The 22,466-nt window shown below is 39.3% G+C and overlaps 1 protein-coding gene across 4 annotated transcripts in view; it reads right to left on the reverse strand.

The window, feature by feature from the left end:
* The window catches only part of dnmt3ab (DNA (cytosine-5-)-methyltransferase 3 alpha b), a 55,977-nt gene extending 39,751 nt beyond the window's left edge, over positions 1-16,226 (reverse strand). For 2 of the 4 annotated variants that reach the window (XM_017694471.2, XM_017694467.2), the window contains exons 1-3: positions 16,071-16,225; positions 14,538-14,699; positions 10,782-10,889 (exon numbers count right to left, since the gene is read on the reverse strand). In XM_017694471.2, the coding sequence (XP_017549960.1) occupies positions 10,782-10,889; positions 14,538-14,615 (186 nt within the window). In that variant the 5' untranslated portion in view covers positions 14,616-14,699; positions 16,071-16,225. Of the gene's footprint in view, positions 1-10,781; positions 10,890-14,537; positions 14,700-16,070 lie in introns of all 4 variants that reach the window. The other 2 variants (XM_017694469.2, XM_017694470.2) reach the window with 2 other exon arrangements.
* Between the last annotated feature and the right edge of the window lie 6,240 nt (positions 16,227-22,466).

A 22,466-nucleotide genomic window follows, 5' to 3' on the forward strand; every position in this document is an offset into this window, starting at 1 on the left:
TATTGATGATGACATGCTAATACTTTAATACTGAAAAAACTGATCTAACGTTTAATAATATTTTAGGGGCCCTGTCAGTCACAGTCCCTTAACATCGTTCTAACCCCCCCCCCACCCCTCATATGGCATCGCAGAGGACTATGGAGATCTTTCTGTGACAAAAGTTTCGAATAAAATAATATAATCCGCAAAATGTTAAATAGCAAAGTGTCTAAAATATGCTGCCAATCAAATTACTGACATTTTGATATAAATATATTACTCATTTTGCAAGTCTTGGCTTTTATTGTTTTGTATTAGCTAATTTGGCTTCTCATATCACTCTTTGGCTTCTGACTTTTTAAGAGGGTGTTCACCTGCACTTTCTGTTGGTCACCTGACTTGGAGTGCCAGGTCTTCTGAACACATACCACGCCCAGTATGATAGTTGTGATCTTACTCCCAGCATGGAAGAAAACATATGGGAATTACCAGAGAGGAATGCACTGGCATGTCCAAAGTTATGAGCAATGTTTGTCATATTTATATATAGCTTGAACATCTGTCATGGTGCTCCCAGCTGTTGGTTGCCCATGCATCTCTGCGTTTGATTAGACTGTATGATGGAGTTGTTTGTATGTCTGCCTTTTTTTCCTAGTTCTTGTTAAGGCTGTTTATGTAAATGCCTGTGGAATCAAAGAGAATTTGCCTATGTTTCCAGCATCTTCTTTCTGTGCTGACGCTACAATACATTTTGGAAACTGAAGTATATCAGCACACTTAAATATATTATTTAGCTGTGGAACAAAGCTGTACTATCGTTGGGTTTGCAGCTGGTAGCACTAACTAGCCTAGCCTAAAGAAATATGACACACATTGCTCACAACGTCAGATATTACAGTACAATGTTGCCCTATTGGCAGCGTGCAATACGTATTCCGCCATGTTGGGGCAGTTCACGCTGAGTGGCTACATGTCCTGAAGACCTGTCACCCTGAATCAGTTGATTCATAGAGAGTGTTGGTGAACGCCCTCTTCTAAGACCCACCTCCTGTAAAAAAAAAAGTAAAAAAAGATTATGAAGCAAAAATATATCAGCAAGTAAATAAAAAATTAAGCAAAACTGGATAATCTGGCTGAGCAGAATGAGTGATACATTTATATCAAAGCAAATGAGTGAAAATGACTATCGTATTTGCAACATATATTTTGGACATTTTGACAGTTAACATTCTGCTTGTGGATTTTATTACTTGAATTTTAAACTTCTAGCACACAATTAATGTTGCCCTTGATTCAGGAGATCATTAACCTACAATATGGGAGAAAATGGGAGCTATACATAAATAAAAAGATTAAAAAAAGATTGTTTTTTCCCTAAAAAAAAGGACAGCACTCCACAAGTGCTTTGCGTGGGGGAAGGAAAAGTGGATAATGGTTGTGGCTGTAGGCTAAAACCGGGCTTAGCTGAACCCTTCAAAGACTCTGTAAACCTTTACAAAAAAGGCAACCTGACATCAAGCTCTACTGCTACCCAATATATTTATTCCATTCTATTATGTAGTGCTCTTTACACAAGACATTGCCCCATTTTGTGTTTTCTGACTCCTTTCAGCTGTGAGCTTTCACCAGAGAAGGTACAGACCAAATGCCCCACATCATTCCATACAATGTTGGTTCCTATTATGCACATACCACTTTGCAGATACAGCTCTCTTCTACGGGTTTATGAAAAATGTTAAGTCACTTAAGACACCAGCCTCCATGCTTTATGTCTACATATCCTGCATAGCATGCCATTAATCTCTTCACACAAACATACATCAGCCCACTGATCCAGCCACCTGCTTAGCATTTGTGAGAGGCACAAGATTGATATGAGAAACTGTTGAAATCGAGAAGGACAGATTGAGAGCCTCAGGAGAATGGTGCTGCCAGAGTGACAGTGGCGTCTCTCTTCAGACTAGCAGCTGCTGCTTCGCCTCACCGGCTTAGGATGTCAAAGCCATTCTCGTGAAGAGGAAATCAAAGAGGGCACTGACAGAACACAAACATTTTTCACGACTCGCACTAAGGGCAAAGAAAATGAAGAAAGTCCTGCAGCAGCTGCTGGATCGTTTGGTTCTGTCGCTGTTCTCTAAAGTGTGAGAACTCAATCATGTCTCAGCATTTCATGTGACAAGCAATACTGTATATAGTACAGCAAATCTATTGGACAAGCTTGCTCTAACGATGTTAGAAGAAGTAGGACTTACAGTTGTGAGAAGATGAGAGTCTTTATGAAGTATCTGGATTTCTGTATGACAGGTTCCTATATAGTGATTTGATCCTCATCAATGTCCAAATAATAAATAAAGACCTTCATATTTAATAACATATATTTTTCATCACCATATCTTTATTGAACAACTAGTTTAAACAATCAATGTGTGTGAATCTCTAGGATCTCTAGGACCATTTGAAAAAAAGGTCAAGTGAGGTGAGATGTTCCAGTCAGTTCAGCTGTGGGTTTGATCTGCCCTGCATAAACAATTTGGTTATCCACTGTTTACAAAAGAGTTCTGTGCTGATGCAATATGGCCCGATCAAAGGAGATTTCAAGAAGACCTCAAAAGAAATGTTGTTGACACTCACATGAATGGAAAAGGTTGGAAAAGCATTTCTAAAAACATGGGATTCCAACCACAATATAAAAATGGTTCTTTGATGATGCTGTAGAAAAAGCAGCAGTTGTACATAGAACCATGAACACTTTTAATGCACAAATGCTTCTTTGCATGCCTAAATGGTTTTTCTTTATGATGGAAAACTTGTTGTATATGGATCTTTGGAGAGGCTTTTTAAAAATATGAACCACCAAAAACAGTTACACTCTCATTACAAGTCACATGGCTGTTTTGGTACTATGAAGAATCCTTTTTGCTAAGAGTGAAATTTTAGAAATTCAGCAGGTGTTGGTGTCCAATAGAGATGACATGATAACCCCTTTTCTTTTCCAATATCGATACTGATACTAAAACCTTAAGGTTCTATAGGTTTTCTACTAAGCTTTGAAATGAGTTATACTTCAGTAAAGCTCGTCACTTAAGACGAGCATCTAAAATTAGTTTATCATGTTCAAACTTCTCAAACACTCTACAACCCCACAGGAGGAAATGCACTGCCAACATCATATCACACAATGCAAATGTGTGGTATTTCTAGACCTGTAACATGACTGAATCATTTTTTTATTTTTTTCCTCCGATGGGGGTAATGAGGTACAGTAATGTGATTACTTTTTCATGTAACAAAGAAATGTAATGCATGCGCCTGTTGTAATTACATTACAGTTACTGACATATATATATATATATATATATATATATATATATATATATATATATATATATATATATATATATATATAGTCCATGTGTGTCATTGTATGTAATTTACCCATGTTGTTAGCTGACAGCCTGACTGTGATTGATCGCTCTAATGTGAAACTGTTGGATAAAAATCCCTGTACTGGAGAAGAGACATCTTTAAACTTTATTTTAATTTAAGAACTGCTCAAAAAGATTCACATTCTATTCATACAGAGTTTATCCTGTTTCTACTGGCTTGTTTCTTTTCAAACAGCAGATTTGAATCAGCATAATTGATTGCATCTTTTTCAAAAGCAGGGATGCTGATATGTCTTTTACAGTGATGATGTTTACTGTAATTGACTATTTCTTTCTGAATAAATTGCTGAAAAGAATTATGGGGTTTTCTCTTGTACAGTCAGTACAAGTGTGTTTTTACAGAACAACGTATAAGTCAAATGATGAGTAATGAGATTACTTTTCCCAGGAAGAAATAAGTAACACAATCTCATTGTATTTTGAGAGAAGTTATTAGTAATGGAATACTTTTTTTTTGGAATTTACCCCAACATTGTACACAATTCAGCATTTTCTGCTCATATCGGTCAGATATAGATACCCATCAATGCCGATATCTAATATTCTGCAAAGATCAGAGCAGGAACCTGCTGCAAAATCCTCAAACAAGCAACAAAGAACTGTAAAGTGTGAATGTCTGCGCTCATGAGAAAAAGTGTAAGCATGAAAACACGTACATAGCATTAATTTTAAGGAGAAAACAAAACACTCCATATCAGCATGAAACCCTCATTCTGCAGCAAAGCACTGTGATGATTTTGGGCTGGTTTGCTGCATCAGAGCCAGGACAGTTTGCAGTCACTGACAGAAACGATGAAATCCTAAGCTGTATCAGGAAATTTTGGGGAGTCTGTGATCTAAAACTCAAAGGAGGTTGGTTCACGTAACGTGACAATGATTCAAAACAACGAAGGATGTGGTTCACAGAGACGAAATTTCATATTTTAGAGTCCTGACTTCAGTCATAAGAGAGTTTAAATCCTGTGATATGACCTAAAGTACACCACTGAGCAAAACCCCCAAAATAACTATGACTTTTTTTCTAAAGAAAACTGGGCCAAACTATCTCCTAAATGAAGATCATACCACACTATAGGAGCCATTCATGGCAAAATCCAGATACTTCCAAAGCTTTCATTGACTTTTTTCTCCTGAATTGTAAATGTAAACTTGCTAATGCAGAGCTACTGTACTTTTACAACAGTTCTCAGTTTCTGCAAACTGTAAATGCTTTCCATTTGTTTCATTTTTCACTCAGCATTACAAAGGGGGTGGCGGTATGGGAGGAATGTTGGCTGTTTGTCAGAAAGGAGTTGTTGGGCTCCGCATGAGCTACTTTCTTCGGCCCTTTCCATCTCAGCCTCATAAAGCAGAAAGAAGGAAGCATTACTTAGCTGTAACACACAGTGAACCAGATGGCAAATTGTAACTAATAAACATGGAATTAAGTACACAACAACTCCATCATACAGTCTAATCAAACGCAGAGATGCATGGGCAACCAACAGCTGGGAGCACCCTGACAGATGATCAAGCTATATATATATAAAAAAAACACAGGAAACATTAAAAAAAGCACCTTTTCTATGTGACCTAGAAACAAAACCTTCTCTTGTGTAGTCTGGTGTTTGAAGTACTACTGATACTGCTGAAGTCTTGGGAAAGAGGAAGGGGCAGGAAAGGGGCTGTCTTACCAGTCCCTGCACGGTGGTGTAAAAATAGCGGTCGAAAAATACACTGTAGGGGAACAATGCCATTACTGGGTCAGGATGGAAAATAGAGCACGCCTTGTGAGAGGGAGAACACCCTTCTCATGGTTTGCAACGCTGCTGCAGAAGGCCACGTCTACAAAAGACATGGTTACAGATCAGAGATGTTTTATTTATACTTTTATGCATACACAGTAACACAATAACCCAACTAAAGTCTTAGAGCCTGTGTCACTTGGTTTTGGACTAATCAGATTGCTGTCCCATCATGAAACAGCTAAGTGTAAATGCAACCAAGATGTGCTGGACATGGATTGCTATCCAATCTTTCAGACTACTACAGGAGGTAATTTAAGACCTCAGTTATACCTGATATTAGAATATGTCATGGGTGATCTGATCATAAGTGGACAGTGCTAAGCACAGTTGTAAACAGGGCTTGGAGACGCATTATGATACAATCACTCAGATCACCTTCAGCTGTGGTCAGGGTGAATATGGCCATATAATATTTGTAGTGTGAACACTAAACCTTCTTCTGGGCCTGTATAAACCTTGCATGTACATGCATTTTCGGTGATTTAGATTTCACTTGGCCCTATGAAAAGCCAGATTTAAACACCAACAAGATGGAGGATTTGCAAGGTTGGAGTTCCCCCCCACAACCAAGTGCCTTCTCATGCTCTGAGCTGATAAAAGTGTCCAAGCTGAGCTTGCTGATGTCGTTTTTATGCAGAAAAAGTACAATCTCCAGATAACAAGCGGATAGTGGACCTCTGTTGGCAAAGCTGGCAGCCCACTGACTTTTTGCTCTTTTCCCTGGGCGGCTCCAGTTAAGCAGAGTATTAGACAAAATGACACTTTTCATCACTCATTTTCCACTCACAGTCCAATTGACTTATGTGTCCTTCATTTCTTTCTTTCATTATCCTTTGTAAATAACTTTAATCTAGAACAGTGTCAGAATCAACATTTTCAACAAAAAAAATTATATTATTGTTTAGACCTAGTTATTTTATTTTCTCTCAGTAGTTTGGAAGATTTATCCTAGTTTACTTTCCAAAATAAAAGGCTACATGCATTTAAAATCTGTTTGAGCATATGAAAAACTAGTTAGACCTTGTATGCAGGACAAAAATCTGGGAGGACCAAGGGTATACCAGCAGTGGCAAACAGTCAGCAGGGTGCCAACCTTATCAAGCCAGCAAATCAATATATGCTTGCTATCTGAGATCGAATCTTGTCTGGTCAAACTGGAGATGCATTTTAGTAAAAAGTGTAACCGGAATCCGGCCAAACTATATCCAGATTCCTGACACAAAGCACATGTTAAAGCAAGGGAAAAAAGCCTCCACGTATCCCTGACAACGAGAGACCTCCGTCATCACAGCAGAGACAAACGCTGTTGCTTTTGGATCTCTTGTTTCTTTATAAGTTGTATTACCAATTCATGCAATCTAAACGTTTGTAACAGCCCATACATGTATATGAGCAAGGACTCAGTCACTACATGTACACCAGGTGTGCCTTAAGTGAGTGGAATAAGATACATTTAAGATACATTTAGGGTTACTGAAAGATTTTTAACTAACTATTTTTAGATACGGTCACAGCAGCAATGCACCTTTCTGTGCTGCCATCTCTCCTTGAAAACAATCAGTGGTTTAACCTGGTCATGCAAATTAGGCATTCAAACAAAGCAGAAAAAAAAACTAAAAAAGAACAGCAAAAACAAGAAGTGCAGTATTTCCAGTTTTCCAGAGGAAAAGGTGGGTTATCAATATGCCGTGGAGTTGATAACAGAAAGGAAGCTTATGCTATAATAACTGCCACTGTCAAGTGATTTGTGTTTTTAGTGTTTTTTCCCTCCTAAATAAAAAGTGTGCCATGCTGTTTTTTGTGCTAAGATGTCATGTTCTTTTGATCACTTAAATGTAAAAGTTAAAAGGTCTCTCATGTCCGCCATGTAGACTAAGAACTCTCTCTATCCACCTCTTCTTTTGGCCTGGGTAAAGTATGAATTAAAACCAGAACATGTGGTTATTCCTTGACTGAATGCCATGCTATAGTCGGGTAAAAGAGTTGGACATTTTAGTGGGCTTTGAAGAATGAATCTGTCCTTTACTAGTCATTATAGAGTAGTCAACAGTTCATTATAGAGTTTTGCTTTGACATTCAAGATGCAACACGTTCGAGTACATTCAGTACATTAAACACAGTAAACTGATCTGCTGTAATGTTGCTTATATTCATTTTTGCAGCTTTCTGCATGCTAAATAAGAGTTACAATTACAGCGACAAACAAAAACAAAAAGAGCATCATGTCGGGGGTCACTACACGTACACGAGCGAGACATTCTATTATGACAACAAACACAGCAAGAGACTGACGTGACTGGCATAGTGAATGTGCACAGTACTCTTCCTCCAGTCAGAAAATCTAATCCTGTGGTCACTTGAGACTCACTGAAATGCCAGGTGTAAATGACATATGTCTCACTGTACACTACAAATCAGATCACTCAAGACAGATTTTAATAGCAAGTGTGAAGAGCGCCTGAGAGGCACTGGAGATGCAAATGGCTTTTCTTCAAGACACATATATGACCTATACATATGTACATTGTATGATGCTAAATAGCTACCACTGGTTCAAAATTGCCCTACAATGGACTGGCGACCAGTCCAGGGAGTATCCTGCCTTCCGCCCAATGACTGCCGGGATAGGCTCCAGCACAACCCGCCCCCAACCCTGAGGGAGAAGCTTAGAAAATGGATGGATAGATGGTTTAAAATTATGACTATGCTTTTTATCTGATCATGACTACAGAACACCCAATTTTCATCCCAATGTTTTAATGTCTACCTGCTTTAGTCATGTCCACCCAATTCCACCTGCTAACTAGCTAGTCTCCCCGTAAGATACCATAACACCAGCACTAAGAGGGTGAAAAGTAGTATATGCAACCTCTGAATTATGTGAAGACAGCCGCTCCACCTTTTAGCCAGTTCTGTTACACTAGCAAGGAGATTCCCACACTGAGGGCCATCACTTATGTGATGTGCCACTCAGGAGCCTACATTGTCATAACTTAGTTAGCCTGGCAATCTTAGACTAATATTGAACCACTGGGGTTGATGTGGGCTGAACATAGTTGATGAGGCAGCCAAAAACGGCCAGCCACCATCATCGGAACTCCATTCACTCAGAAACACGAATGAGGCTTTACACCATCTGTCTGCACATGGCTTGTGTTTCACCAAGGAAGGCTGTATTCTTCTATCATTGCCACAATTACCTGTTGAAGGAAAGGAATATGTGGATAATAGAATCAGAAAGCCCCATGGGGGAGGGAAGCGCGGAAGTGGGACAGCTGAGCACCCGCGTGCCCCAACATGCCCTCTCCAGATTAATTATGCAAGAGCCAGGATTATTTTCAAACACAGGAAAACGGGCTCCGGAGCAGAGGATGTTTACCAGCGGCTGGATGTGGCCACAATTGACGTTGTAAGGATGGCTCCATTAAGACATAAAAGAGACTCCAATAGAAGGAAGAAAGACTTAAAGCAAGTAAAAGAAGAGAAGTAAAATATGAAAACATTTGAAATAAAAGGAAAAAAGAGAGTTAACATCCACCTGCAAGGGCAGGAAGGAGCAAGCCAAGTAAAAGCAAAGGCACATGTCAAATGAAAGTGACGTGGACCACAGACAGAGAGGGAGAGAGAGACTGAGAGAGAAAGTGAGCATTAGAGGAGCAGACAAATGAGTCAGTCAGCAGCCTGTGACAGGGAATGAGTGTTATGCAACACCCTCTGTGACCCAGTGACCCAGACATGGCCTCTGCCAGAGGTCAGAACACAAGACAGTCTAAACACACGTACAGAGAAACATGAGCTGCAGCCACACAGCCAGTCTTCAGCCTCACGGACCACTGACAGGCCAGGTAAACAAACAAATACAAACACTATCCAGGACAAAAACTCCACAGAAATAATAACGAAGAAAATTTGCACACAAAATTTCATCACCCCTGGCCAAATTACATGTTTTGTTGATTTTCTAAGTGAAATTGATAGAACACATCCTTCACAGTAAAAAAAAAAAAAAAAGACAAATTTCTGCAAATTTTAGTGCACAGATTCTATTTATTTGCTGAGTTTATCATATTAGGAAAAAAATTAACATCGCATAATCTTTGTAGATGCCACATTTTATGTTATTTTTATATGTTTATATGGTATGTTTATATGCTATTTTATGTTAAATTTTTCCCCCAGTATGTTAAATTCAGCAAATTAACAGTAATTGTGCATTAAAAGTGTCTTCTTTGTAGAACATGTGTTCATTTATTTTCACTTAAAAATCAACAAAACACGGGGTGTCCAAACTTTTGTATATGACAGTATACTTTTATGGAGCAAAGCAATAATCTGTGTTAATTATGTGCATCATTTTGACTCTAAATTTGAAAGTGTTTTGAAAAAAGGTGATATTTTATAAACTGAGTGTTAATATTATTTGAAAGAGCACTGACATTTGATATTTTATATTTTGTAACCGATGCGTCTTTAAATATCTCCAGCACCTTCTGACTTGAGCCAATCTATCCTGTGTTCTACTACCTGTGACAAACAACACTCCTGCCCATCTTACTCTTTCTACATTTCTCCTGAACAAGCAAACAAATGCATGAGGCACTTGATTGTGTTGTGATGTACTCTACTGTTCAAGGTTGGAATCATAGTGATAACTTAGATTTCACATACAGTAATAACTAATACAACATAGAGGGGAATACTGTACACAATTAAATACATACATAATATGTAAGTACTGCTAGTTGTCAGGTATTTTAAGGAAAAACAGCTATTGAATGATAAATAATGAAGGTTCCCCTTTTGTTTGTTTTGTTTATGGAAATAGAATATTTGCTTTTGGTTGTGCATGATGGATCAGAGAACCCCATGACATGGAGTAACATTCCAGGATGGTTCCCACAATGTTCCCTTAACTTTTAAAATGTTCTTGGGAAATCCCCGTCAACATTTTGGCAACTTGTTGTTTTGGCACCCACAACGTTGTCAGCTTAGCACACACTACGTTTACATATATTATAATGTAATATATCCTTTAAAAGTTGAAACTATGTTATCGGACAGTAGGAGCTTGTGAATGTGATCTATTTACTTTTTTTTTGTAGAGATCACAAGTTTCAAAATACAAAGCATTCTTCTAGAAACAGTTTCACAGCCAAATTGCATATTACTATCCCACCTCATCTAAAATTTCTTAATTTCTTAAAATTTCTTAACGCCTCTGACTAAAAGCAGCAAAAGTAAGTTTACACCTCCTCTATGGAGAACACACTTCTGCACTGTTTATTTGGTGAATTTAATTTAATCCATTTATATTTTACACTTTTTTTCAATGTGTTAAACATATTTAAGTGTGTTCCCTGTAGAGGATGGTAGAGGATGTGTTAGCTTTATTGCATATGACTGTATTTGAAATGTGTCAGCTCCACAGAACTAGCATATGGGAATCATTTCATACATTGATCTGCAGGCAAACTGGATTAATATCGCTGAAAACTGTGATTCCAATCTTTGTGAACAGCAGTGTAGCTGAAATGAATGTCCACTGCAGCATTTCCACAGTACTCACGGGGAGGTGCTTGCGTTTGCGGCCGGGTCGCCCCACTCTGCGGACCGGAGTGCTGAGCGCTGGCCTCTCCGCTGCGGGAAGATCCTTCTCCAGCCTTGAACTTTCAGTCTGCTCAAATGGCACATAGTGTCCATGTCACAAAAACACACCACATCTGCGCTCCCTATCCCAGGAGTGTCAAAGTCACATCCTGGGGGGCCACAGAGATGAGTGTTTTCCTACTTCAAACACTCTGAAAACAACTTATGAAGGTTTCGCCAATTAGCTGATGAGTTAAAACAGGTGAGTTAAATGAGGTGGAATTCTAAATTCTCTAGTGCTGTGGTCCTCCAGGAACAACACTCCTGCCCTGATCTCTCAAAAACAGGTTACAGTGGTGTCGTACAGTGTAACCTGCTGTTGATTTCACACAGCTGTGTGAGTTAAATCATAATGTGATTAATATAAATGCATGTCAGTGCCCAGAGAAGGGCAGTAAAGACAGTTTCAGGGCAACTTGTGAGGACAAGAACAAATAAGATCATCTCCATTACTATATATGACACTTCCTGTACACTGTGCACACCAAGATGAAGAAGCAAAAAACACACCCCACAACATTAGCAGGGGTTGAATGGGCTTCTCTTTCACTCTCTCTTTACAGACGAAGATATTTAGATAATGAGAATAGCCTTGGCGCTTGAATGACACCTCCCATTTAGCCTCTATGAAGTGAGGATTCTATAGCCACGGAGCTGACCTACCACTCTCGGCTTCCACTTGACACAGTTACAAAGACATTCGGCAGCTCTTTCTCTCCCCTCCTTCCTTTTCCCCTTTGTCTAGCACAAATATACCCCTCACACCCCGCCAACTCCCACTCTCCCGCCAGCCATGCACCCTAGGGTGGACGGAGGAGAAAAGATGGTCCTAATGTTGCCGCAGCCCTGATCTTGACTTGAAAAGCACCTTCCTGATCTAAACCAGAATGCTAATCGGAATACGGACACAGAACCTGTCCAGTACAACTGGAGGTTTAGGCTCTATCTGAATGAACAATGAGATACAGAGCAATACTGTATTATTAATACATAATTATGTATAATAGGGCATCCACTATCAGTCATAACTGTGTACTGATCACTTTAATGATTCGTTAATCAGAGTTTTAATATAAATGTACATAAAATCAACCATTAAAGCCTTTATAAGGAATAAATAGAATTTAAAATATGCACTATATCATCACATTGCCAACTAATCACTGCCAATTAATTGAGAAGGTCAATTTTAATCAATGACTGTCACTGTTTAGTCGATGCTAATGTGTGATGAACCCTACATGAAGCACTTCACATGCTAGGTTTCAAACCATTTTTCCACACGTACACTTTACACATGATGAATTTTTCATTACATGATTCCTTCACTTACACTTTTCACACGATTTCATGCTGTAATATGTGATCAAATGTAATTTACAGTGTCACATGTGATCACATTATTCACATTATAGGACATTATCACATGTTCACATTATGTGATGTGATCACATCATTTCATCTCATTCACTCCATTATGATCCCATTTTATTCACATCACATATTAACATTATGTTATCTGATCACATAATTACATATATCACGTTATGTTACGTGTGATCACATATTATTCACATTATTATTCACATGGTTGTTATTCGTATTGTCACATAATCACATACTATTCATTTTCTCACATTATGATCACATTCACATGTCACATGTGATCACTTATTTATACTGTCACGTGCAATCACATATCATTCATATTATGCTACATAATCCTACATAATTTATCATTATGTCACATTATGGTCACATTTTCTTGAGAATATGCATTTTTTTAGACACTTCACATTTGATCATGTGAAATGCATGGGACTTTTCTGTATGGGTGGTTTTGATAGTTTTTGATTCTGAGTACAAGATTTAATTTGATACTTGACATTTTATATGTAGAAACGTCTTTATTGTGTGTAGCCCTAATTAAACTACACCACTTTTCAGAAAAAAACAGTTCCAAGCAGAAGACTGCAAAGTAGCTTGTCTAAAACAGTGCAACTAGGCTATAAAATAAAATTTAAATAATAGATAGAATGCACGCTGATGTCGATTGTGGATCACTGACAGAGGTTTCAGCAATAGATTACAAAAGAGAGACCCTCAGACTACAGGAGGGGTGTACTGGCTATACAGTTTTAAATTGTGATGTACTGTTTTAGATGTTTGTGTTACACTCTTAGTCCACAGTGAAATGAAAACAGATATTTTGCATAATTGATGCAAAAGCCGGTAGTTACTCCGTCCGCTGAGGAACACATTTTAAGCCTCTATGTTGGAGGTCTTTTTTGTTCCTCCAACACATGGCCACTATACCTGCAAGCAAATTATTTTAAGAAATGAATACAAAAAGGATGGCTCGGAAATTTGGCGTTGCCTTGTGTGAACCCAATAACACCGTCTATAGCTTTGCTCTATTTCTGTCGGCAGCCAGTTATTTAAGGCAAACCCTGTTGCCAGGCAACAGGGCTACGAGCATTGCGCGGCTCGGCGGGTGGAGAGGAGGAGAATGAATTCCCCTATAAATCAGCCATACGGCAGCCTCCCATACACAAGCCAACACCCACGTCACCACACACCCAGCTCGTATCTCCAAGGCCACTGAGGATAACAAGGCCTGGGTGTTTACACACGATACATTTACACACGTATTCTGTTGCACGTTGACACCACGTAACCCCGGTAGCAGTGCACGTCTGAGCCATTCATCATTTCAGCTCACAATTCAATAATGAGGGGGGTTTCGCATACGACAAAAAAAGGGCTGAGACGACGATGTCTGGATCCATCTGAAAGGACTGCTTATGCTTGGTGTTTGCGAATGTCCAGATCAAGCAAGAAAAATTTTATATGTTAAGAGCACATTACTATCAGATATCTCCTATTAAAATTACATTTTAATTTAGAAAAAATAATCATAATATTTGGTTGTTTTTTTTTATCACTTCTAATCCCTTAAAAAGGTTTCTATGGGGGGGGGGGGGGGGGGGGGGGATTGTGCAGTGGCTGTCAATAGTAGGTCTATGGTGTCTTTTCACATTTGAAGGTGCTCGGAGCTGCAAACCAAACAGTTCTACTGCGGAAGCTGTTGCCATCTCAAGCTGTAAATGTGTTTTATTTCACAGACAGACAGCTCTATTTCACATATAGTGCACATGTTTTAAGCTGATTCAAAACCCATCACCACTGCAGTAATAGAGATCAACTTGCAGAGAATGATTCCAAGTTATACTTAAGCATTTTCACATAAGGGTAGGCAATATGACAATATTTAATAATATCATGATCAATTAAGATACTACGCTTTTCTGAGTATATAACTGATATCGACAGTACTTTGAGAACACTGATCAACTGCATGCTTCTCTGAAAAGAGAGCACAATTAGTCCTGTTTGACTGGATTTAGTACGGAGCAGTATGTGAAATGTTGAATGAAATTACATTCATAGTTTTTGACAGTATTTTTAAAAAAAAAGTCAAAAACTGTACAATGATTTCCGTTCAGTGTTTCACATGTGGCACTGCTACCTGTTTTTGTCTGTTCATAACTCATCAAACCTCCGAAAAACGAAATATCATGATATGAACCATGTATCTTGAAAACGTCCTTAAGTATCATGTTATGCCATATTACCCACCCCAACGTTTACACAGCAGTCAACCTGGATCTCTTACCATCAGATTTCCACTACTGTCACAGTTGAAGCTGGGGCTCTTGAAAGCGGTGGCGGTGGTGACCGTGTTGGATGGCATCGCCAAAAGAATGGCGGTCCAATGCAACACAAAAGTCAAACAAAACAAAAAAATGACTGAATGATCCTCCCTCGTTTGGATCCCCTGTGAAAAAATAACAACAGCACTTCTTTGAAATACAGCAGAAGTGACAAATGAACAGAAACGCTACATCTACAATATGAGAGCCAATATGAAAGATGTTTCAAAAGTCTAACCCACCTGGGTGGCACAGCTGCAGGATGAGCAATACCAGCTAAAATATAGAGAGCACTTCCAAATATAGTGTGTCCTACTGACCTAATCTCATTTGTCTAATCTTGCACTTGAAACCAATCATACAAACCTGTTCATTTCCAGAACGTGTCACAAATATATCTAAACCACATTTCCTGACATATTCTCTGCCCACTCTAACGCGTCAGGCCTGAATAACAGCTCATTCACCGGTGACAAGATGCAATAAATCAAGGAGGCAACAAGTCACCCGTTCCCACACTCAGCGCCCAGACCTCGCATTCCACATTCTCCATATTCTGCAGGCTTCCATATGAAGCCAACAGGATGTCCCCTCTCCAGAAGCCATGCATTTAAATTGAACCTTATCATCAGGGGACACTACACACAGCTGTATGTCTGTACGTAAGGTACACTTAGTTTGCACGATTCTTCTTAAACTGGAATTGCAGGGGATCCCTAACACCCTCCTCAGGAATGGCATGTGAATTCCAGACAGGTTCTGTTTCCTACACGTTCATTTCTCTTAGAGAAGTTGGGGGCTGGTGTTGGGGGGTGGCGGTTGTACAGTATGTACTTTCAGTATGTGCGCCTTTAAATCTCATGTTTTCCCTTTACGACCAGAACAAGACCTGAAAAACCTCACGACAACCACGGACCAGATTTAGAGGTCAATAAATCAAGACAGGAACGGCTGAATATTCGACCTAAAGGACCTCGGCCCCCTTAAAGGCTTCTGATTGAAAACACGAGTCACAAATCCAGGCGAAAAGAGAAAGTAGCTGAACCTCTCGATGTGCTGTAGGTGTTTAGTTTCAAGTAACGGCACCGTGTCTGCAGCAGCTCGGTCGCCCGTGTCCTGCCGTTGCAGAAAAGCACCTACAGCGAGTTTTCTATCGACAAAATCGCCACTCGAGCTTCTGTCTGAAAACCCGGAGCTACAGCAGGCCACAGTGCCACTCCGCGCAGAGCGCCGATTTTACCCCCCGTGTGGATTCAGCGGCCACAATGGCGAGTCCTACGCTCGGTCATCAAGTTCAAGTGCACATCGCGATGTCTAAAAGCACACATCTGCAGAAAAGCAGGCAGGGAAAAAAGCCGCCCTGGCTGTCTGTCTGTGTGTCCAGGCTCGAGCAGAGGGGCTAGCGATTGTTCCCGAGGAGGAAAACCGTCTGGAGCTCGGTTTCTGCCCGAGGAGGAAGGGGGCAATAGAGGGGGGGTTAGAGTAGTGTTAATTACCCGTTTTGCCTAAGTCCCAGGCCTGACCCCGTTTTTTTCTTTTCTCGCCGACACCCGGATCCTCCTTCTTCGTCTCTCCCCGTCCTCCACCTCCCCAGCCGGCCAGCGCTCCTCCAGATGCTCCTCCGCTCCCACTGCAGAGACGAAGCGCTGCTGCTGCTCCAGAGCCAGAGCCGGTCCTAAAGCCCGCCTACAGCAGGGCCGGCACAGCCACTCATAGCACAGCACAGCGGCCAGGACACCGTCTCCCTGCCCAGCCGCCTCCCACCAGACACAGACACAAACTCGCACAGTAACCGCTCAACTGACTGACTAAATACATGAAGAACTAGAGGAAATGCCCCAATAAATAAATAAACAAGTAAATAAATAAATACACATTCGATCTATTTGTGCAAATTATAAGAAATACAGCAAATAACGAAGAAAGCACATGTGTAGCCGACTGTCCAAATAAATAAATAAGTAAATGAAATGTATGAATAAACAAATAAATACAAATTTCTTTTTAAAAAATAACTAAACATATTCACAACACATTCGTTCGTTTATTTATTGATTTTTTTTTTTTTTAATGGAGGCGCGGAATAAAGTTTTACACTGTTGTGATCATGAAATTTCAGCTGACTAAATATCACATCAGTAATCGTGAGCAATGGTTTAAATGTCTTTTCTTGTCTATTTCAAACCTCTATTGAAGTACCAGTCAAAAAAGTGGTAAAGTTGACTTGTAGCCATCTTGCTTGTAGCTGTGTTTACTATGGGCTCTTACACAAATGTCTCAGTAACGTAGCAACACGTGCATCCAGGCAAAGCTTTTTTTTTTTTCTTGAGAAAAACAGGAGCACCAAGCTAGAAATGTTGGAGCACTGAGCTAGAACTTGTTTCGTCACATTACGTGTCTCAATGAATGCGTTTACTACTGTTCTTTACTTCCATTCTTTTGCCTCGACCCACCACGCTCAACTCACACGTTGTGTGTTGCGGCCTAATGTTGTTCTGGAATCTTATGTGAAAAACGATCACTGCGATCATCTCAAATAATTGTGATTAAGCGATTAAGTAATAATTGTGACAGGCTCAGTTGCACTGATTTATAAGATCACTATTTAAGATTTAAAAGATTTTTTTTTCACCAGCACGTTCTACTTTGCAATCTTTTGCTGTGAAATAAAATATAAGTTCTTCTGTGTCAAAGCAGCCTGCGTAGTGTATAATTAGAGCTCTGCAGAACCAGCACATTTTAACATATAAGATCAAATCCTGATTTTGCAATCTGATTTAATAATATAACAGTGAATCAGATGTGCACTGTTACACCCCTCATAGCTATCATGTTTTATGAGGGGTTATGGGTGTGCTGTCTGCTTTCAAACCGGAAGGAAGTAACAGATGTGTTGTTTGACACTCCATTCAATCATTCAAGCAGAACGAACGTTAGACTTGTTTTTAAGAGTTTTGAGGTAAAGTGGCTAAAAAGTCCACATGCACTCCACTGCCACCAAAATGCTGAGTATAATGACTAGACTGACTGTCCGTGTGCTGTTGTAGAATCTCCTGTATCTAAACATTAGTCTTAAGCATTAGAAAACAAATTGCACTGCAGTCAGACCAGCATATAATAGCAACACCTACACACTCGTCTTTGAAGGCATTGCATCAAGCCACTTTTACGAGTGGGGCTTTTGTGTACCAAATACCACAAAATGTCACAAAGTGCAGTATCAAAGAGCGTCACCACATCAGCTTTTTGGTGTAGAGTCATGCTAGTAGGATTTCAGGCCAAACAAGCAAAACAGACTGAATTATCTATGGGAGCACAACGAAGGAATTTTTCACAAAATTTAAGTCGAGTCAAACAAAAAAAAAAAAAAAAAGAGAGCTGCCTTTGCTGTTAATAAAGCAATTAACTATGACTTACCTTTTATAGTTTGGCTTAAATCACCAAATCTAGTACTGAATGGATTACATTACGCAGCAGGGAAGTGGGGGGACCCCTGGCACAAAATGATTTCTCACCTGGGACAAACAGCAAATTGCAGCCCACCCAGACAAAATATCCTCACTGTGCAGAGAGAAACACCACATATCTACAAGGTTGAATTAGGACTGAATGCACTAAAGTTACATGTTCAGAATTTTTGGAATCATAAAATCTAGTGATGCCCGCTCACTCCATTATAATACAAAGGCCAGGCTGGAGTTGAACACTGATGGGAGCCCCCCTAAACCAGCTGGTCCTGAAGCTCAGTGACCTAAAACATTTTGACATTGTACACACCAAACAGCCTTACTGTAAACTCATCCAACATCTTATCCAATCAATCAGGTTCCAACCAAACCAAAAACACAGCATATACTGGACTAAAACCACAAAACAATGATATACAAACTACAGTGTCATTCAGCCCAAGATTACACATTAGCAACGTCCCTGACAACAATTAAAGACAAAATCTGCAGATATTTTCAACAATGTACTGACTCAGTGAGCACACCCAGAGCTTTTTACTCAGAGACTGTGCTCTCCCTGCAGCCTTGCAGTGGTGGAGAGAGAGCTGCACTTTCTTACGTGACTCAGTATGACTCAGTTCAAAATATATTCTATAGGAAGGTGTGCAGCATTTCCCTTGAGCTTCTACACTGCACTGACAGAGAAGTAAGATGTTTTGGTACTTTTCCACTAATCTAACAGACAACCTGTGAGACAAATCATCAAATTATTGCTTACAAATAAAGTTCTTTTGATAATCCTGTCAATAATTTATTTTCTAGTGTTGCAAGTCAGAAACCAGCTTTCATTTATTTGATTTCCAGTCAAAATGGCCATTAAATACAAGCTATTCATTTTTCAGTGCCAGAAAAAAAGCAGAAAACATATTTAGCAGAAAATTATGCAGAAGCCTCAACAATTAAATATGATTACAAAATGTTCCGTATTTACTGTGTAAACCCTTATTACAGCTTTCATTCTTTTGAAAGACTTGCTTTCAGTTTTTCAAAGAAAACTGCAGGAATATTTTTACAAACCTCCAAAGTTCAGTCTTAGACGTTTCTGCTTCTCATAATCGCAGTAATCCTAAACACATTCAGTGATGTTAAGGTCTAGACACTGGGCCGGTCAGTCAGGCTGTTTTGTCTTATTTACATATTTTTTGTCTACTGTCTTTTCTCAGTAAAGGCCACTTGACAGCTACAGATAGGGTTGAGTTGTCTTCTCACAATGGAAGGTTGGACAGCAACACCTGTGGATTTTTTCAGATCTGAATCAGGAGTGGAACTTGATTTTCTCTCCTCGCTCTCAAAGATGAAAGCTTTAAGTACTGTTTATCTGATTGTGATAGTCTCGGCGGTCTATCAGGTCTGGCACAATTGTTAGGAGTCTCATTTTCATCTTTTGATCTTTTTTGTACTCCAGTTGTGTCACAGATTTTCCCCTGACTTTCCCCTTCCTTATGCAGGAGGGTTGTTACATCTGATCTCTTCAGAAATCCCTCCTGAAAGTTGAATAACTTGTACCTAATAGCCATTTTCACTGGAAATCAAATGAATAAATGGTCTCTGACTTTTGCACAGTAGTGTAAGTACATTTTTTCCTTTCCTTCTCTTATTTATGTTTCTATGTATATTGTGATAGAGAGCGAAATTGAAAGAGGGAGGGAGGGAGAGAGAGAGAGAGAGAGAGATCTGCAGCAGGTGAAGCTGGTAGGCTGATGTGGTTCAGTGGACTGGAAGTGGCTTCATAGCCAGCAGCATGACACAACAGACTGACTGAGACAGGCTCAGACTCGCAAAGAAGAATCCACTCTCATCAGTACTCTCTCTGACTTTCTCTTACTCCCCCCCCCCACCCCCCACCCCTCTCTCTCACCTGCTCTGCTTGACTACAGTAAGGGACCTCATGACGCAAGAATGCAACCAATGGAAAAGGAAACTGAACGAATCAGGTAATGACAAAACACTGGCATGACATTTTAAAAATGTGAACTATATTGAATCCAACAGGATTAAAATGATGCTTTTAAGATTTTCCAGGTTAAAGACTTGAGAACCCCCAACTGATGATGTTTCTTGAAGGTGGGAATTTTGAAAACCTACTTTGGACAAGCATGTCTGCAGGCAGGCTGTTTGTACATTTCTGTAATGCATGCTGGGTATTGTAGTGACAGCACATGAATTCTGTCAAACAGATGAGGCTGAAGGAGGCAAATCTGCACTACAGAATATTATTCATGACAAATAACATATTAAATGGTAGTTTTAGGCCGGAATGACCCTTTTAGACTACATCAAAAAGGACTGATGACGTCCTTCCAGCAAACAGACACGCTTACACATGGTTCTTTTCATATATTTCACCTTTAATAATTTACAAAAAAGACATACATTGGAGAGACAAAAATCATGATTTTGAAAACATGTCAAACATTGCAATCAACAACTAATACAGCAGCAAAGCCCTAAAATGTCAAATGAATTAACAAGCGCTCGTAACTTCAAGTCTTGCAAACAAATCATAGAATTACAATGGGACATTTAAAGAAACACAACAGCATGGTTTAAAGTATCAGTTCGTCCAGCTCAGACAGCACTACAGGTCCACTTTTTTTTGAAGCTGTGACAAGGCGCAGTACAGCGGCAGTAAATCATTGACCTCAGGGTTAATTTTGTGAACTTGTTCATGTGTAGTGTCGACCTTTTAAAGCACTCTGTTATGGGTAACCCTCTCAGTGGACTACTTCAGTAAATTCATAATCAATAGGCTGTGGTTAAACACAAACACACAGAAGAGAGACGCAAGGACACACTACAGGTTGGCAAACAGTTTGGCACAAATTTAAAGGCAGAACAAGAAGATTTCCAATGAACACAGATAAATAATTGCATTCCTACAAAGTCACATACTAAAACTCCTATCTAAGCGCTGACTTGCACATGTGCAGAATATTTTTTTTGTTTATGTATAGAGCACTTTATACAGTACACCTAGGCACACCTACATCATAAGATTGCATTCATATTTGTAGCAAATGTTAGAACATGGTCACTCATATCCACCTTTCAAGCATAATTCAGTCCGAATCGTACTTCATAATAGTACAGCAACGATTAAAGCAAATTAATTATCGTTTTGATTTTGAAGCCCATATTGTTTCATGACTCTGCCACCGATGCGTATTCACTTTATTCATCAAAAAATGACAGCAAAGTCGAGTTCCTGCCAAAAATGCCAGATTCTTTTCTGTAAACCTTACACTAATAGTTATGACCAAAGTTCATCAAATGTCAAAAATTATCAAAGAAAACATAATTAAATACACCCACTGTTACCGAGGAGACATTTGATTTTACACAGTGTATTATAATAATAAGAACTTATTGTTCATGATAGTCGTTCCATAGACTTAAAGCAAAACTACTAGCTTTTGTGTAGACATACAGTATAAATGGATCATTGCCTATTGCCCATCTACAGTCTCCAACATAAGTGGTCTCTTAAATAATGTAAATATTTCTACACAAAAAATCACTTCAATGTCAAGACATGTCCTTCTAATCTTTAACATTCATTATCAGCCATAAACATATAGATTTGTATTTCCGTACATTTTATTTAATGCTAAATAATATTACTCTTGATTTGCAACCAAACCCATAATAAACAGAGACACACAAATTATATACATCTGAATATTCTGAAGAACCTGAATACCATCTGATTCAAGTACAGTATCGCTTTCTTGTTCATGACTGTAAAGCTCTAGAGTGTAGAACGTTAGCATCTGACAGCAACTGAATATTTATGCATGAAACCTTCCTGCAGAACATTTTCTTTGCCTTCACATTGCACTTTCTGTCTTTTCTCCATGCAGACCAACATCAGCCTCCTGCAACAGCTCAGTTGACTACCAGCAACAGCCAATCAGGCTCCTCCATAAAGTTTTTATGGTCTGTGCTAATCTTTGACCTGCGACCCTAGCTGGGCTGAAGTCAATTCCACCCATTTGTTCACAAGCTTTGCTACTGCATTCCAACTCTCTCCATAGTCCCTGAGCACCGGTTTCACTTATTTAGAGCACTACCGTTAACTATAAAAAGCTTCTAAAGTAACCTTTACAGAAAGACACCTCAATTCAATGGTAAAGTGTCCTCTTGCAGACATGAATATGAGACAAAAATTCCCTTAAACAATCTTCTATACTCACTAAACAATGGGTAATTCCATCATTTCACCATTCATTAAATTTCTACATAAATAAATTGTTAAGAAGCAAAGAAAATGATTCAGAGATTGATGCACAGTTCTACAGAAACTCACAAAGTCAGAATTGTTCACAGTGGTGATGATAGGAACCTGGCATGCAGAAGAGTTTTATGCCTCTAAAAGCTTGTATG

The sequence above is a fragment of the Pygocentrus nattereri genome, chromosome 10, assembly GCF_015220715.1.
Source record: "Pygocentrus nattereri isolate fPygNat1 chromosome 10, fPygNat1.pri, whole genome shotgun sequence".
Taxonomy (NCBI): domain Eukaryota; kingdom Metazoa; phylum Chordata; class Actinopteri; order Characiformes; family Serrasalmidae; genus Pygocentrus; species Pygocentrus nattereri.